General features: G+C 41.1%; 1 protein-coding gene across 1 annotated transcript in view; it reads left to right on the top strand.

Moving 5' to 3' along the window:
• The window catches only part of timp2a (TIMP metallopeptidase inhibitor 2a), an 85,484-nt gene extending 75,725 nt beyond the window's left edge, over nucleotides 1–9,759 (top strand). The window contains exon 5 of the mRNA XM_060844861.1: nucleotides 4,274–9,759. Within this exon, the coding sequence (XP_060700844.1) occupies nucleotides 4,274–4,471 (198 nt within the window). The 3' untranslated portion in view covers nucleotides 4,472–9,759. The remainder of the gene's footprint in view (nucleotides 1–4,273) is intronic.
• Nucleotides 9,760–19,279: the final 9,520 nt, after the last annotated feature.

Genomic DNA, 19,279 nt, shown 5'->3' with positions numbered 1-19,279 from the left:
GTGAGTTCTCCATGTGGAGGTTCCATCAAAACCTAAAATAGAAATTATTGTAAAATGCAAGATGCTATGTTTACAAGTAGAATTTGAATCCTTCTGTGTAGAAACAGGCCCTTCAGCCCAACAAGTCAACACTGACCCTCAGACTATCCCACCCAGACCTATTCTCCTACATTTACCCCTGATTCATGCACCTAACCTTTCCATCCCTGAACATTATGGGCAATTTAGCATGGCCAATTCACCTAACCTGCACATCTTAGGATTGTGGGGGGAAACCAGAGCTCCTGGAGGAAACCCACACAGACACAGCAAGAAAGTATCCCAAGGCTGGAAACGAATCTCCCTGGTGCTGTGAGAAGGAAATTGTGAGCAGACTTCTATGGCTACCTGGTTACCCCATTGGATAACCTAAACATTGCACTGTGGATGACAATCTTGTCATTAGCTTCAGTGCTGACATCAGCTCATTGAACATAGACTTGAGTGAAAGGTAAGATCTTTCTGATCTAAATGATTCTGTTGAAATTAAGTTTGGCAACCACAAAATTCATTTTTATCTTAACTGTTTTTTTTTCTTTTTTTGGGTTAGTGAAACATTTTTCTTTCAAAACAGTTAAGAAATGCAGTGGTCAAATATTGGCTGCAGTTTCTGCATGTACTCTTGATTTGTCCATCTTCCTTACCACCTGTTTGCTCCACACTCCTCTCTGACCTATCATTTTTTCCATCCCACCTTCATGTACCTATCACATTCTCAGCTACCCCCCAGCCCCCGCCAAGCCCCACTCCCCTACCATTTATCTCTCAGCCTTCCTGGCACACAAGCCTCATCCTTGAAGGGCTTATGCCCGAAACACCGCATTTGTTTTCCCCCTGCTCTTTGGATGCTGCCTGACCTGCTGTGCTTTGCTAGCATCACATTCTCTTGACTCTGATCTCCAGCATCTGTAGTCCTCACTTTTCTTCCAAAGTGTCTGAGGGAGTGGGTGTGCATGCAGTGACCATATCGGGGAAGGTTGTGGGGGATATGAAAGCGAATAAAGGAAGATGTTGTAGGCAATAGTGAGAGTGGTACATCACAAGTCTTAGACTGAGGTGAGTGCAGCAGCAGAGTTAGTGTGTGTGTGCACAGAGAAGGTTGTGGCACTTACCCTGCAGGGTCAGAGAGTTTCATTGACTTACTGATAGCACTGCTGACTCTTCCTCTTAACAATGAACACTGCTTTAATGTTGAGCCAGGTGATAGGGTCTGGTGTCACAGCCTGTACTACTGATCCCTGGGAAGAGGACCCTCTCTCCTTTGCACCAGCCCTGTTGATCAAAACCTCCACCTCTGTTGAGGGAATTGTGATGCCATTATCCCCATCTCCGACATCTTCCAACTCTGTCCTTGAGCAAGAGGAGCAGTTTCAGAATTCCAGATTATACATCATCCTTTTAAGTGTGGTGCGAGTACAGGGGTTGTTGGTCTTTTCAACAGATATTTGGTGAGCGGTGGGTTTCTCTAGAAGTACCATGTGGAATTACGATAGGGCTAGAATCAGACAGAAAGGCTGGATAGGTAGTTAATGAAGTGTTTGGTGAATACAACTAGGAATCTTGTTTGGCCTTATGGTGAGAATCCCTCCAAAAAACTTGACGCAACTGAGTCAAAAAAGTAAGCTTCAGGCCCAAGATTTTGTATGCGTGTACATCTGTAGAACAGACTCCATTTCTGTCACACCTTGCAATATGGGCCAACTTGTCACATAATTTGAAGTATCCAGGCTAAGAGACATGAGCTCAACATGTAACATCCTTACTATCATGAATGGACCATGCATTCTACAGCTGAGCTGTAGCAGAATAATTTATTGTTAGACCCAGATGATCGTGGCTTGCACACCATTTCCTGTGGACACCAAACTGACATGTGGCCCCCATTTGAATGGGTCCTTGAGACACTGAGTCCGTAGACCACTGGATTAAGCCCAATGTTAAAATGTTATGATTTGTTATACTGTGTGATACTCTTAAAGATGTTGAGATTGCCAATAGTTTCAGCTGGAAGCTTTCCCGTAGATTGGATTTCTTCCTCATTTATTTTGTTTTCACTTTTTTTTTTGCCAGCTGCTTTATATTTGCTCCACAGTCATTGGGAAAGCTGATAAACAATTTTCCATGCCCATTAATCCTCAATATAATCTTTTGAAAATGCTCTGAACATTTTTATTCACCATCTGCAGTTAGTGTCCACACCTTTCTAAATTGGCCTTGTAAAGGCTGTTCGCATTCTAATTGATTCAATGGTGACACCCCCTCACCAGAGTCGTGACATAGTCTAGGCTCGTTCTTGTGCACAGTGCTGAGGGTAGTGTTATACTGTTGGATGAGGTGTTAAACAAAGGCCCTTGTCATGGAAAGATGAGGGCATTGTGTGAGTTTGTTTCCAGTTGGGTGTTTTACCTGTTGCGACTGTGTTAGTCATCCCATAAAAATGAGGAAACTGGATGTGGATATCATGAAACTGAAGTATCCAATAGACATTTTCGAATCGAACTGTTACGTACAAACAATTCTGCATGCACAAGTGGCTGAGCTAATCCTAAGCTATAGTGTTACAACATAGGCACCTGCTTCCAGAAGTATGTCATGCTACAGTTGATCCAGGGGAAGAGAATATAAGATCTTTATGCTGTTAGGTCACATGCTATGATGCAGTGATGAGATCATGACCATGTCTCTTTAAAGCTCTACTTTCGTACTGACCAGGAGACATAAATGGTGGATCAGTGGTTAGCAGTGCCACCTTACAGTGCCAGGGACCCAGGTTTGCTTCCAGCCTCAGGAGACCATCTGTGTGGTGTTTGCACATTCTCCCCATTTCTGCATGGGTTTCCTCTGGCTGCTCCGGTGTGTGTAGGGATGTGTAGATGAAGAGCATTAATCATGGGGAATGTAGAGTAGTAGAGTAGGGGAATGAGTCTGAATGGGATACTCTTCAGAGGGTCGGTGGCATTGTTGGGCTAAATGGCCTGTTTCCACACTGTAGGGATTCTATGATTCTTAGAAAATATCACATTGTATTTGTTTCAATGTTTGAACCAGCATCCAGCTCCAGCCATCAAAAACCGATTGTGACCATTTATCTCATTACTGTGCTGTGTTTGTCCTGATAATAAGTTACTGACTTCACTAGATTTAAATTTACAATGAAGTATTTCAGAACATTGAGTGAGTAGATAAAAGATTATAGATAATGCCAGTTTTTCTTTTGTTCATGGGATGGGGGTGTTGCTCGCTAGACCAGCATTTGTTGTCCATCCCTAATTGCCCAGAATGCAGTTGAGTGTCAACCACATTACTCTGGGTCTGGAGTCACATGTAGGCCAGATCAGGCCAGGATGGCAGTTTCCTTCCCTGAAGGACATTACTGAACCAAATGGGTTTCCCTAATAATCAGCAAATTGATTCATGGTCATTATTAGACTCTTAATTTCAGAGTTTTTGTTATTGAATTCAAATGTTGCTGTTTGTTATGGCAGAATGCAAACCCCTGGTCATAACCTGGCTTTCTGGATTAACAGTCCACCAATGATACCACTAGGCCACCTGAATATTTATCCAGAACATCTTGTTGGATTTGCTGTTTATGACTTGTGCAAGCATGGAAGGCTTTGAAGATCTCTAATCCTAACCACCAGCACCAAAATGGAGTTATTTGTGAACACAGTCACATGGCCATAATCTTAACATGTGTGCACCCAAGAGCCTAACAGTCCCTGCTGAATGTGGGACTCCTGCTGGGGCAGCTGGTGGTTATGTAGTGGTGGGGAAGAAAGCCTATCCAATAGGCTACCAGTCTATCATAAACCAAGGAGCCCAGCCTTCTCACCACTTCTGCCATAATTGATGTCAAGATACCAGTGACAAGAACATTTTAAAATCAGAAGATGTTGTAAATCCACAGCAAGGCCGAGCAACTGTAGAGAGAGAAACTGAGTTGGCATTTCAGATCAATGACTTTTTTTATCAGAATGCTGTGAATGACCACTGCAGGATGAAGTTTAATGACTGAGCTCAGCTGGTGGGGAATTGGAATTGAGGTAGACAATTAACTATGATTTTAGCTAACAGCGGAGTAGGCTGAGTCATATGACCTATACCAATTTCTTAAATACAGTACTGCTCCTGGTTAGCTATGTTAACAATCTATATGCATAACAATCAAATAAATGTTATCATTGCGAATTAGCTAATTTCACACAAATCTGTTTGCTCTTTTCCTCATTAGATTACCAGATGTCCATCCATTCCTTGCTACATTACCTCTCGAAGTGAGTGCCTGTGGACAGACTGGGTGACCGGGAAAAGCATTAATGGACGTCAGTCCAAGCACTATTCTTGCGTTAAGAGGAGCGATAACTCCTGTGCATGGTACCGAGGTGTAAATCAACCCAAGAAAGAGTTTCTGGATGTAGAGGATCCATAATTTTATTCCATCAAACTCACTATTCATCTGAAAATTCACATATAAGTGTTGTCTATAATATGAAAAATGTAACCCAAATTTCTTCTGTCCAATATCGCAGGTCTGTTTGCTTACTGTGTGGTGTTACCTGTATGTAACATGGCATATACGTTTCTTGCATTTTGGCATCAGCTGTACAGTGTGCATTTCTCTGACTAGAATTTGAAATGCACTTTGATTTGTTTTAGAAAGCTGCAGCATTGAAAGTATTTGGTATAGTCTGTGTTAAATGTGAGGATTGACTCCTCCACTTATTTGTAAGTATTTTTCACCCTTGAAGGCCTAGAATAGTGCATTTGCATTCATGTCCAGAAATAACACCCCTCCCCATTTTATTTGGAAGTGCTGTTGTTTTTAAGAATTGCAGACTCTATTCTTGATCTAATTTAATAAGTCTGCCATGATAACTTAATATTGCAATTTAAGACTTTGCATGATAGAAATATGTCGTAAGCTGAAAGGTAATCAATGCTGAAAGAGTTTGAATATTTATTCCTTTTGCAAGTTATATTTCTTCTTTCTTCCATAATGGTTGTCATCATAACATACAACAGTAAAATATTAACCCACTATGAGCCATGATATTGATTATCATTTAAGGCCTTAATTATAATGGGTATTGTGATCATCTAAACTTCTTTTTTCTTTAAACTTTTTTTGTGTTCAGCAAGAGATATTTATATTGGGAATGGAACTCTTGTCATTGCTAGGCACCCAGCATTTGTTTCCAGCACTTTGTGCAGATAATGCTGCCAGATACAGATTAAACCTTTCGTTTCCTTTTCCCAGCATCATTCCCCATCCCACCACAACAATTACCATTTACATTTTTTATGTAACATATAAAACAGTCCCGGGCACTTGTGTGGAATATTGTTAGACAATTTAATGAGCCCTTCAGGAGACAGGTGACTAAAACTTGGTTCTAAGAAGTATTGTAAAGATTGAAGATGGAGAATCAAAAAGATTTAGGGAGGTCCTCCCAGAGCCATGTTTGTTACACCAGTGTGATGTCTTTTTTAAATGTTTCTCTGCAAGCAAGATTTCCAATTAGCAGATATCAAAACAGCTTTATTATTTAAATCTATGACAGCTGAGAACAGCATTATAACTGCATGACTGTAACATGATAACTAGAATCCTTAGCCTCAATAGAGAAAGAAGATATTCATCCCATCAGTCCAGTTGTCCTCCATCATAAGGTCAGAAGTAGGAATGGTTGCTGATGACTGTACAATGTTTAGCACCATTTATTACTCCTCAAATACTGAAGCCATATATAGCAAGACTTTTACAGCGTTCCAACTTGGGCAGATAAGTGACAAGTAACATGTGCGCCATACAAGTGCCAAGCAATAACTGTCTCCAGCAAGACAGAGTTTAACCATCTCCCCTTGACAGTCAATGACACCTATTGAATTTCCTACCATAATTGAATTTCATTACTATCAACATCTTGGAAGTTGACCAGAAACTGAACTGGTCCAGCTACATAAATACTGTGCCAATAAAAGCAACTTCAAAACTTGGATTCTGAGTAACTCCCTTCCTGACTTGCCAAATTCTGTTCACTACAACAGGGCAAAAATCAGGAGTGTGATGGAGTACTCTCAACTTAACTGGATGAGTGCAGCTCTAACAGCACTCGGGAAGCTTGACACCATCAGCCAAAACAGACCACTGGATCAGCACCACATCCGTCACCTTTAACATTTACTCCCTTCACCACCATCATGGAGTGGTAGCTGTGTGTAAAATCTTCAAAATGCACTGCAGCAATGCAACAAGATTCCTTCCACACCACACTTCATTTTTTTTTTATCCCACTATTGCTCAGTGAATATCCTGGAGCTCCCTTCCTGACAGCACTGAGTGTGTGTATACCACAAAAGGAATGTAGCAGTTCATGAAGGCAGCTCAATAGGCATTTTCCAGGGCAATTAATGCTGGCCTAACCAGTGACACCTATATATCACGAGAACATAAATTTTAATAAAACATTTGAATCTGCAGTCTCAAAAACAAAAACAATGGTTAATTCATGGTAGGGACCATTTGTTTTCTTCTTTCTAATTATGACATAACTAAAGTTTGATTAGGGAACATTATATTTAAACATTGAATCCTGCAAAGATGCTTTGGTCTGGTATGTATAATTGATAAAGAGTTAAAAGATATTTTGCCCATGGAATTGCTAAGATGGGCAGTTTACAATTTGTTAATATTTTACTTTTTGCGTATTGAAATTCAGCTAAAATCAAGTCTGTAAAATTCAGAAATTACTCAACCACTTATTTTAAATGATATTTGGATTGAAAAGATTAGATGAAATGAACTCTTTCTTGTAGTCTTTAAAATATTGGGCCAGCATCATGAATATTGAGATACTTGCCGCTGTTGCATATCAGGATCTTTTGGAAGTCCTGATCCACACGCACATTGCACTGCCTCTTGTGTGATGCTTACCCAGATACAAACAGTAATGTTCTCCTGTTGTTGAATTCTGGCATAAGTTAGTAAAGGCAGAGTCCACCTTACTATGAGACATCCTATCCCACCCGATTAACCAAACACCCATTCAGTCGCTCACCGATCTCACTATTAAAGGCCTTGAGTCCTTAAAATTTATCTGATTGCAATGGTTGGTGTGCGGAAAAATGGAGTGCTCCTCATTATCTTGTTCTTTGTGGATGGCTGTGGTGAGAGATTGCTACTGGACAAAAAAGCACAGATGCAAGGATCCAAAAGGTAGAGATTTAAAGATGCTTGCAGTCAGCAACAATTGCTGACTGGAAGACCTGACCCTTTTATTATTGTGTTTTTCAAGAGTGGTAGAAATTGGAAACTCTTGACTCAATTGAAGATTTTAAGATGAAGGTTTTTTTAGCTATGGTAATGGAGGGTGGAGGACATGGGGAAATTGTGGATGAATAGTTTTAAGGGACAGGTTATCCATTTTACTGAACGCCAGAAGAGGTTCAAGAATCTATATCCTTGTTTTTATTTGTAGTCCTCTGATTTCTTTCACTTATAAATGATCCGTCATAATGCAATAAATTGCTTGATGCACTAGGTTAGTTTTTGAATAATCTTTTTTTTAAAATAGTTATCTCAATGTATTCTTTCATTTTATCTACAAAATCCAACTTATTTTTTGCTTAGCCCAATGTTCTATAAAAACAATTGCAGTGTTAATGGCATTTCGGTAAATGCTGGTGATAAACCATTAATGTATTTTGGTGGAGTTGCCAATATTATATCAAAATAGATTTTTATTAGTGTGATTAGAGTTAGCTATTGAACCTTCTTTATGTAATTTTGAAATCTCCAAGACAAGGTAGCATCAAGATTATGCAGAGTTTTAGGCTTTTACTATATAGCTTTTTAAAATTGGATCGCAAGGAGCAATATTGCAGATGCTGGAAATCTGAAATGAAAATACAAAATGTTCGAAACTCTCAACAAACATGGCAGTGGTATCTCAGGAGGAAGGTACCAGTCTCATAACCTTTCATTACATATGCAGACCTGAAAGACGAAGCCTATTTTCCTTGATTCACAGATGCTGCCTGGCCGGTTGAGTTTCCAGGATTTTTGGCTTCCACAAAAAAATAGCATTTTTAAAAAGATTGGAAACTGGAAAAATGCCTTTTTTTGTTTTGCCACTGAGTATTTCCTTTTGAACTGTAGAATGTTGTCAGTCCTCAGAATTATTGATATTTTTAAATCAACCTGTTATGACACGTGTGAAACAAGTGGTACTTGAACCTATGCCCTCTGGCTCAGAGGCAGGGGTACTACTACTGCACCACAATAACCGTCGTCAGGGTGATATGGTTAACCTCTTTCACTGGGCTGGATTAAATACTATTGATGTGGTCCAGCCCATCAGTTGGAGGACAAGTGAGAAACCCATGTTGCCACAAGAGGGAGCTGCACCTGATGAAGGGGTTGGTGACAGGCTCTCACTGAGGTTCAACACACCAGGATGGAAACCCCACCTTGCCAAGAGCTCAAAGGCCAGTAGCTCTCCTTCAAAAGTGGTGCAAGACTGGAAGGAGACTGCTGCTAGTAATGTATCTAAAGCGAGGCAGAGGATCACTGATCACAGGCCACAGATAGGTGAAGGGTGGGATGGGAATCGTAAGGTGGATGGTGCAGGGTGTTTCGAGCCCACTTTCTGTGACCAATCCCTGCCCAATAATGGTTCATTTCATAAGGAACCAAGTACTCTTTTAAAAGAGGGAGGAGCCACCCTGCAGCTCCCAGAAGACCCAATTTGCCTGCTGACCTTCTGCATATAGGGGAAAGCCATGAAACCTGCATGTCATCCCTGAGCCATCATTAAATTCCAGTAGGTTCAGGGATAATTGGTGTAAATTGGTTCAAATTTAGTGAGCTTAATTGGCAACTGGCTGACAAGTAAGTCCCCTTATCCCACCCACCTATCATGGCCCATACCTGCCTCCAACATATTCACAGGAGATTTTCACGACAGCCAGACTTTAGACCTCTCCAGTGATTAAATGGGCCCAGTCATTATGCTCCTCCCATGATGATCTCCATTAAATCCAGCCCAGTTTGTATGTTAACATGAGATGTGGAAATTCAGCAGAGAGGACTATCAATCACATTTGATTTATTGCCATGTTCTTTTGAGATATTATTTGCAGGCAGATAGTTCAGAGCTTTCAAAAAAAACATTGGATCCAATTTTAAAAGCATTGAAATATTCGTAGTTCACCTGTAGTACAGCTGCCTTGTAAATACTTCGTGAATATTTCTTTCATAATTAACATTCTTTTACGATTACCAGTATAAAAAAAATGAGCTTTATTAACACTATGGATAGAATGTTGCATACCAAAAGTTATTTTTCTACATTCTTGAAGTATCTTTGTACTTATTGCCCAGATGATAAGATTTGATCTATTTCTTCTGTAATTCTTTTTTAAAGGTTTTATTAATAGAATGTTTAACTTATAATTCCTTTAAAGCTATGCTTTTTAAGTAATAAGTGTTCAGAATGGACTTCCATAATTTAAGGCTTTGATGTTTTGCAATGATTGTTTGAAAAAAGTCAGAGACTTGCAATTTGTTTGATCTGTACACATAAAAACGATGATGAGAAACATTTGCTGCATGTTTGTTATTCTGTATAATTCATGTAGTAAGTTCCATGTGGATTGGAGTCATGGAAAAGTATGGTATTATCAAATAAAGATTTATTACTATATGTTGCTAAAATATTTTCCTTCTTGTAAGTATATGCTTCCTTTCCTGTAAATTACTAGAATTTGTGTGCCAGTTTTGTAAATTTTAATGATGGAATTAATCTTAGTTGCACATCTACAGGATTCTTACATGACATTCTCAGAACATATTTCGGCTTTGGTTCTTTGTTTACATTCTGAAGTGTTGCTGACAAAGGAACATTTTTTCTCCCTCAAATTCGAAAATGGGAGTTTACCGTTTGGACAGAGGGTTATGGTGTCTCTTCTGTTTATGATAAGGAGAAAAATGGTTTTGTCTTTTAACTGGAAGAATAAATAATTTGAGTGTTACAGATCTCCACAATATCAAACTTGCTGGAATACTGCCAACAGCAGGGACATCCCTGCAGTTACACTTTTCTAACATCAGAAACTTAGAGAAGTTGAGGTACTATTGGGGTTTTGGTTAATTACAAGTGGACTGAAAATTGTGGGGTATGTGCTCATCACTTCCTCCTGGCGTTATAGTCTAATGTGGACCTTTGGAAGAAAGTCCCAAAAGTGATGCAGAATCAGTCATGAAATGAACAACACCAGACCAAACCACTTGGATGAAATCAAGAGGAGTCCATGTGCTAAGTGAATGTAAACCAATTAGTAAATGTCTTTGAGTGGAGGGAGAGCTAAGAAAAGACAGCAGGTGAACCAGAATGCAAAAGCTAACAAAGCCACAAATATAAGTGGCCCAAGGCAGATGGTCATTGCAGCAGTGCAGATTGGAATTGGGCATCAGGACCTATAAAGAAGTCCTGACATGGCTGGCTCTGCACGATTGGCCCAGGATCCCTCCCAAAGGAAATCTGCAATTTTGAGCTAGAGTCAGAGAGGTTCAAACTCACTTACCTGAATAGTCAGCTAGGACAGTTATACGAATTAAAACCTTCCGTAATTCTTGGCTAATGATGAAAACAGACCTGTGCCCAGCTGAACAATTGCTCCAAAAGGAAGTGGGAAGGTTGCAGTGATCTGGGTTTCTGAATCAGCTCCAGTTTGAATCATAGCATTCACCTCAGTTGGACCTCAATTTCTTTTGGGCATGGACTCTAGAAAAAGTGCAAGTTAGCTGACTTGCCTGACTCTGTAATACCAATGAACCTGTCCCCAAGGTCTTGAACCAATTCTCCAGTCTCTAGCTAATGTTTAGTGTTTATTTCACGCTCCACTGACGGTCGCTCTAAAATTCTGAGACTGTGACATTTCTTTGTGTCTGTTTGCCAAAGGCCCAGTCTGGAACTGAATTCCTGATCTGATGCTGGAATGATGTTATTTACACTGTTTGGTAACAAATAAAAAATAGAGTAGAATTTGTCAAACAATGTATACTTTCCATAATTCATTTAGTTAATTAGATGATCTAAGAAATATCAATTCACAATGACATTCCAAAGGCAGAACCGTGTGGATTCTGTACAAGTATGAAAGTACAATCGCGCTCCAAGTGAAATCACTTTAAGACCAGTCAAAACACAAATCTATTGTTGAGTCAAAAATATTAATAATCTGTCTTTATAAATATTAAACATTAGCCTTTCTAATTATACAAAATCTGACAGCAGTTGCTTGTTTCCCTGCAAGTCCGAAAATTTAGAATATTTTCCATATTTTTTTTCTGTCACTGAACAGCTTTTAAGTATCTATTGACATTTTGCTCTCACCCTTTGTTTGAAATGTCAAGTGGCATTTTAACAATCTTTAAAGAGGTTCTTTGTTTCTAGGAAATCAAATGCCAACTGTCTGAAAGAAGCATACTATGTTATGGCATTACATATATGTTAGAATGTTGTGGAACTGGAGAAAATTTATGAAGACTTGTGGTGGCACCTACACTCTCAATTTCTTGAATTTCGTATTACTGCCACATTGGTCAGTGGAATTAAATTTAGCCTCAACATTCTTGAATTGATTAAGATGTTGTGAAATGCTTTTGCCTTATGTGGATTTAACTTGGTCATGTTGGTGGGATTTACTGCCACAGTTGCCATTATCTAGAATTCAGGTTTAAGAAAATTATGTTCATTGTTTAATAATTCAGCCTCTCATAGTTTGTTTAAAACAACCATTCAGTATGCACCTCAGTATAACTTGTAAGGAACTTTTTCCAAAAAAAAATTCTGATTAATCTTACAGGTCGCAGTGATTTTCTCATCCATTTTAATGAGCTCACTTAACACGTGACCACAGCACTTTTACTTATTGAGCAGTAAGCTTATTGGGCTTCCTAGTTCTTTATTTGCCTTTAGTCCTCTGAAATAAGTTTTATTTAACTATTCTACTTGGGAAATATTATTCCCTGAAGAGGAATCTTTCATGTTTAGGGCAAATTTGTTTGGGGAAAGAAACTTACCCTGAAATAGAATCAGCTAAGACTGCTTGTTTGTGATACTTGAGATACAGTTTTTTTAAAAAATCCTAAGTTAAAAATCACACAACACCAGGTTATAGGCCAAAAGGTTTATTTGGAAGCACTAGCTTTCAGAGCGCTGCTCCTTCTTCAGGTGGTTGTGGAGGACACAATTGTAAGACGCAGAATTTATAGCAAAAGTTTACAGTGTGATGTAACTGAAATTGTACATAGAAAAATACCTTGATTGTCTGTTGAATCTTTCATCGCTTCGAATACCATGATAGTTTCACTTCTTTCATGTGTAAATCACAAAACCTTTTTTTTCAAAGGTTAAATTCTCAGGATAACTGTAACTTTTTTTTAAAAAAAAGATTTTGTGTTTTACACATGAAAGAAGTGAAACTATCATGGTATTCGAGCAGATGAAAGACTCAACAGACAATCAAGGTATTTTTCGACGTACAATTTCAGTCACATCACACTGTAAACTTTTGCTATAAATTCTGCGTCCTACAATTGTGTACTCCACAACCACCTGAAGAAGGAGTAGCGCTCTGAAAGCTAGTGCTTCCAAATAAACCTGTTGGCCTATAACCTGGTGTTGTGTGATTTTTAACTTTGTCCAACCCAGTCCAACACTGGCATCTCCAAATCTTAAAAAATCCTATTTGTGATTGTGTAAGGTTTACATGGAATAGCTGAACAGTGCCACCAGCAGAAAAGGAATTGCCCTGCATCTACTTGTATAGGATATGTTGAACATTTCAAATTATTGCAGTCATTTCTCCATTTTGCACTATATTTTCCAGTTTCTTCACTGGCCTGTCCATTTGTGATCATGTGACAGGAGCATTTTAAAGCCTCGTCTGGGATTTTCACTATTCATAAGGGTGGAGTGGAGCACCATAATATGTAGAATACCCCTAAACTTCACAAATGAGGAAGTAATTTGGGCTATAAAAGGCTGCCACTGTGCTCCTGTTTTGTGAAATGGAGTTAATCATGGCACAGGAATGAAGAGGCCTGGTCACTTAAGGCCGCTGGTACAAGACATTGGTTAGGCCACTTTTGGAAATATTGTGTCCAATTCTGGTTTCCTTCCTTTCGGAAAGACGTTGTGAAACTTGAAAGGGTTCAGAAAAGATTTACAAGGGTTTTGCCAGGCTTAGAGGGTTTGAGCTATAGAGAAAGGCTGAATAGGCTGTGGCTATTTTCCCTGGAACGTTGGAGGTGGAGGGGTGACCTTATCAAGGTTTAGAAGATCATGAGGTGCATGGATACAGTAAATAGACATGGTCTTTTACCTGGGGTGGATGAACATAGAACATAGAACATAGAAAAATACAGTGCAGTACAGGCCCTTCGGCCTTCGATGTTGCGCTGATCCAAGCCCACCTAACCTACACTAGCCCACTTTCCTCCATATGCCTATCCAATGCCCGTTTAAATGCCCATAAAGAGGGAGTGTCCACCACTGTTACTGGCAGGGCATTCCATGAACTCACGACTCGCTGAGTAAAGAATCTACCCCTAACATCAGTCCTATACCTACCACCCCTTAATTTAAAGCTATGCCCCCTCGTAATAGCTGACTCCATACATGGAAAAAGGTTCTCATGGTCAACCCTATCTAAACCCCAAATCACCTTGTACACCTCTATCAAGTCACCCCTAAACCTTCTTTTCTCCAATGAAAACAGCCCCAAGTGCCTCAGCCTTTCCTCATATGATCTTCCTACCATACAAGGCAACATCCTGGTAAATCTCCTCTGCACCCGTTCCAGTGCCTCCACATCCTTCCTATAGGATGGCGACCAAAACTGCACACAATACTCCAGATGCGGCCGCACCAGAGTCTTATACAACTGCAACATTACCTCAGGACTCCGGAACTCAATTCCTCTACCAATAAAAGCCAGTACGCCATATGCCTTCTTCACAGCACTATTTACCTGGGTGGCAACTTTCAGAGATCTGTGTATATGGACACCAAGATCCCTCTGCTCATTCACACTACCAAGTATCCGACCACTAGCCCAGTACTCCATCTTCTGGTTACTCTTACCAAAGTGAATCACTTCACATTTAGCTACATTGAACTCCATTTGCCACCTTTCTGCCCAGCTCTGCAGCTTATCTATATCCCACTGTAACCTGCCACATCCTTCCTCACTGTCAACAACTCCACCGACTTTCGTATCATCCGCAAACTTGCTCACCCAACCTTCTAGCCCCTCCTCCAGGTCATTTATAAAAATGACAAACAGCAATGGTCCCAAAACAGATCCTTGCGGAACACCGCTGGTAACTGCACTCCAAGATGAACCTTTACCATCAACTACTACCCTCTGTCTTCTTCCAGCCAGCCAATTCCTAATCCAAACCTCCAACTCACCCTCAATGCCATACCTCTGTATTTTTTGCAGTAGCCTACTGCAAAATGGATGGGTCCAGAACTAGCGGAAATAGAGTTAGGGTGAGAGGGGAAGATTTAAAAGGGACCTTAACAGGCAATTTTTTCATTCAGTGAGTGGTACGTGTATGGAATGAGCTCCAGAGGAAGTGGTGGAGGCTGGTACAATTACAGCATTTTAAAAGGCATCTGGATGGGTATATGAATATGAAGGGTTTGGAGGAATATGGGCAAATTGATGGCAAATGAGACAAGATAAGATTAGGATATCTGGTCAGCATGGATGAGTTGGAATGAAGGGTCTGTTTCCATGCTGTACATCTCTATGACTCTATAATTAGCTGTGTGTAATGAAGGTGAATCTTCAGTTTTCCAGCCCTGAACTTTATTCTTGTGATGGCAGCTACCTCCCCAACACCAAACTACATTACAGTGACTGGAGCCAGTGCACCCTGAAATGTGACATTGAAGAGCAGAATGTATTGAAAATGGTTTGGGGAAAAATCCATGGTAGACAAGCAGGAGGCTGGAAGATCACAGCAAGCTGGGCAGTAGCAGGAGGTGGAGAATTCAATGTTTCAGCTGTCCTTGGTTACACTCGAAATGTTGACTTCTCCATCTCCTGATGCTGCCTGGCTTGCTGTGTTCTTCCAGCCTCCTCCCTGATAACCTTGGATTCCTGCAGTTTTTTTTGTCTCTAATGGTACAATGATGCTGGAATGTGTTCATGCAAAGGCCTGTGGACCGACATTGTTGCTGCTTATGGGTCAAGGCTAAGATATTGGGAACTACTGTCCAAGGTGGAGGTCTGGAGGAGCAAGCAATGAGCTAGAGCTGCCAAGTACCTGCTCGGACTATAATGTTGGGAACACTCAACGTATAGTTTCTGTCTGGTAAATAGGAAATTGGGAAACTGCATATCAATGAGGTGAGATTAGGTAATAATGGCACGGTAGTGCATGCAAAATAGGTCTCTCGCTGCTCACCAATGAGATTCTTGTCTCAAATGTTTGTTGGAAAATCTGACATCTTTTCTCTTGACATTGGCAGAAATTAGGTCCTCAATCTCACTCATTTCCCAACTGAATCATGTCATTCAGAGGCAGGAAAAATTCAACCCAGTTTGTGTAATGTTGGGCACTGCGTTTTAGGAAGAATGTGAGTGAGTGCCAAAAATTTGTGCAAGGGTTGCTTCCAGAAACAGGTACATGTAAGTGGTTTGATTGTTGAAGCCAACGTTGTTCTCAGCTTTCAAATAACAAGGAGCAATGTTGACATCAGGAAATGCTTTGTTTACAGTAATGGGGAGATGCTGGTGTTGCACTGGGTGAACAAAGTTAAAAATCACGCAACACCAGGTTATAGTCTTAACAGGTTTATCTGGAAGTCCTAGCTTTTGAAGTACTGCTCCTTCATCAGATAGCTACTGAGATAGATTAGATTAGATTACTTAGTGTGGAAACAGGCCCTTCGGCCCGATAAGTCCACACCGACCCACCGAAATGCACCCACCCAGACCCATTCCCCTACATTGACCCCTGCACCTAACACTACGGGCAATTTAACATGGCCAATTCATCTGACCCGCATATCTTTGGACTGTGGGAGGAAACCGGAGCACCCGGAGGAAATCCACGCAGACACGGGGAGAATGTGCAAACTCCACACAGACAGTTGCCTGAGGCGGGAATTGAACCCAGGATCATAAGACTCAGAATTTATAGCACAAGATCATAGTGTCATGCAACTGATATGATTTACTGTGGAAAAGAATATGGAAGATATAGACTGTAGGGAAATAGATGGTGACATCTTGCAAAATGTCCAGATTACAGAGGAGGAAGTGCTAGATGTCTTGAAATGGTTAAAAGTGGATAAATCCCCAGGATCTGATCAGGTGTACCTGAGAACTCTGTGGAAAGCTAGATAAGTGATTGCTGGGCCTCTTGCTGAGATATTTGTATCATCTATAGTCACAGGTGAGGTGCTGGAAGACTGGAGGATGTCTAACGTGCTGCCAATGTTTTAAGGAGTGTGGTAAGGACTAGCCAAGGAACTATAGACCGGCGAGCCTGACCTCGGTGGTAGGCAAGTTGTTGGAGAGAATCCTGAGGGACAGGATGTACATGTATTTGGAAAGGCAAGAACTGATTCAGGATAGTCAACATGGCTTTATGCATGGGAAATCATGTCTCACAAACCTGATTAGTTTTTTGAGGAAGTAACAAAGAAGATTGAGGGCAGAGCAGTAGATGTGATCTATCTGGACTTTAGTAAGGCAAGGTTCCCCATGGGAGACTGATTAGCAAGGTTAGATCTCATGGAATACAGGGAGAACTAGCCATTTGGATACAGAACTGGCTCAAAGGTAGAAGACAGAGGATGGTGGTGGAGGGTTGTTTTTCAGACTGGAGGCCTGTGACCACTGGAGTGCCACAAGGATCGGTGCTGGGCCCTCTACTTTTTGTTATTTACATAAATGATTTGGATGCGAGCATAAGAGGTACAGTTAGTAAGTTTGCAGATGACACCAAAATTGGAGGTGTAGTGGACAGCAAAGAGGGTTACCTCAGATTACAACAGGATCTGGTCCAGATGGGCCAATGGGCTGAGAAGTGGCAGATGGAGATTAATTCAGATAAATGCGAGGTGCTGCATTTTGGGAAAGCAAATCTTAGCAGGACTTATACACTTAATGGTAAGGTCCTAGGGAGTGTTGCTGAACAAAGACACCTTGGAGTACAGGTTCATAACTCCTTAAAAGTGGAGTCGCAGGTAGATAGGATAGTGAAGCGGCATTTGGTATGCTTTCCTTTGTTGGTCAGAGTATTGAGTACAGAAGTTGGGAGGTCATGTTGCGGCTGCACAGGGCATTGGTTTGGCCACTGTTGGAATATTGTGTGCAATTCTGGTCTCCTTCCTAGCAGAAAGATGTGAAACTTGGAAGGGTTCAGAAAAGATTTACAAGAATGTTGCCAGGGTTTGAGGATGCGAGCTACAGGGAGAGGCTGCACAGGCGGGGCCTGTTTTCCTGGAGCGTCAGAGGCTGAGGGGTGACCTTCTAGAGGTTTATAAAATTTGAGGGGCATGAATAGGATGGGTTCAGGGAGTCCAGAACTAGAGGGCATAGGTTTAGGGTGAGAGGGGAAAGATATAAAAGAGACCAACGGGGCAACTTTTTCACACAGAGGGTGGTGCGTGTATGGAATGTGCTGCCGGAGGACATGGTGGAGGCTGGTACAATTGCAACATTTAAGAGACATTTGGATGGGTACATGAATAGGAAAGGTTTGGAGGGATATGGGCCAGGTGCTGGCAGGTGGGACTACATTGGGTTGGGATATCTGGTCGGCATGGATGGGTTGGACTGAAGGGTCTGTTTCCATGCTGTATATCTCTATGACTCTATATATTGAACAAACCTAGATTGTTGTTAAGTCTTTCATCTTTTAGAATGGGTTGCAGATTTCGGTTCATTAATAGAGTAAAAAGTGAGGTCTGCAGATGCTGGAGATCAGAGCTGAAAATGTGTTGCTGGTTAAAGCACAGCAGGTTAGGCAGCATCCAAGGAACAGGAAATTCGACGTTTCGGGCCAGAGCCCTTTATCAGGAATGATGGGCTCTGGCCCGAAACGTCGAATTTCCTGTTCCTTGGATGCTGCCTAACCTGCTGTGCTTTAACCAGCAACACATTTTCAGCTCGGTTCATTAATATGTAAATCCCAGAACTTCTTTCAAGTCACATTCCCTAGATAACTTCAGGTTTTATAAAAAAGGTGACATCTCAGCTCGTAAAATGCATCAAAAGTGTGAGGTTACTGTCTGCATGTCATCCAGCCTTGAGTCAGACTGGTTCTATTTCCAAAGTAGAAATGCATAAAATGTCATATATGCATTGACTGTGTACAGTTTGTGTGCTTTTTGAGCAAAGTAGAATGTTTCTGCAAACACAATTCTGTAAATGCAAATTCATCCCATAGACTTAGGTGTGTGTGTGTATATGCATGTAAGAGAGAGAGTGAGTGTGTGTGTGGGTGCATGTGTGCATGCTAGGTAGTGTGTGTACATGAATGTGATGGAATATAAACCTGTGAGAAGGTGTGAGTGTGGGGTCTACGTGTGCGTCTATGAGTGGGAGTCTACATGACTGTGTGAGTATGTAAGGTTTTGTGTGTATGTGTGTGTGTGTGAGAGAGAGAGAGGGTATCGTGTAGTGGGGCCGCCTGTAGTGTGACATGAACCCCCAGGTCCCAGTTGAGGCCATCATCATGGTGATTGAACTTGGCTATCAGCCTCTGTTCGGCCGCTCTGCATTGTTGCATATCCCATTGTCAGCCTAGGAGGATGGTCACCCAAGATCCAAAGCCAAATATTCCTGACAGCTGAAGTAGGACTTCAGGATACACAGCAATGCAGAATGGCTGAGCAGAGGCTGATAGCCAAGTTCGATACCCATGAGGATGGCCTCAACCAGGAATTGGGGCTCATGTTACACTACAGGTGACCCCACTACTCTCTCTCTCTCTCACGCATACACACATTTACATACTCACAGTTACACAGACCTCTCTAATACACATACTCTCTCTCAGACACACACATACACCCTTCACATTCACACCCTCTCTCAATTTTATACTCCATCACACTCACGTGCATGCACCTGCACACACACAAACACATGCACACACTCACTCTCTCTCTCTCTCCCTTACATGCATGCACATGCACATATAAGT

Source organism: Hemiscyllium ocellatum, chromosome 25 (assembly GCF_020745735.1).
Source record: "Hemiscyllium ocellatum isolate sHemOce1 chromosome 25, sHemOce1.pat.X.cur, whole genome shotgun sequence".
NCBI lineage: Eukaryota > Metazoa > Chordata > Chondrichthyes > Orectolobiformes > Hemiscylliidae > Hemiscyllium > Hemiscyllium ocellatum.
Note: the sequence above shows the minus strand (reverse complement) of the source record. Positions and strands in the feature narration are given on the sequence as shown.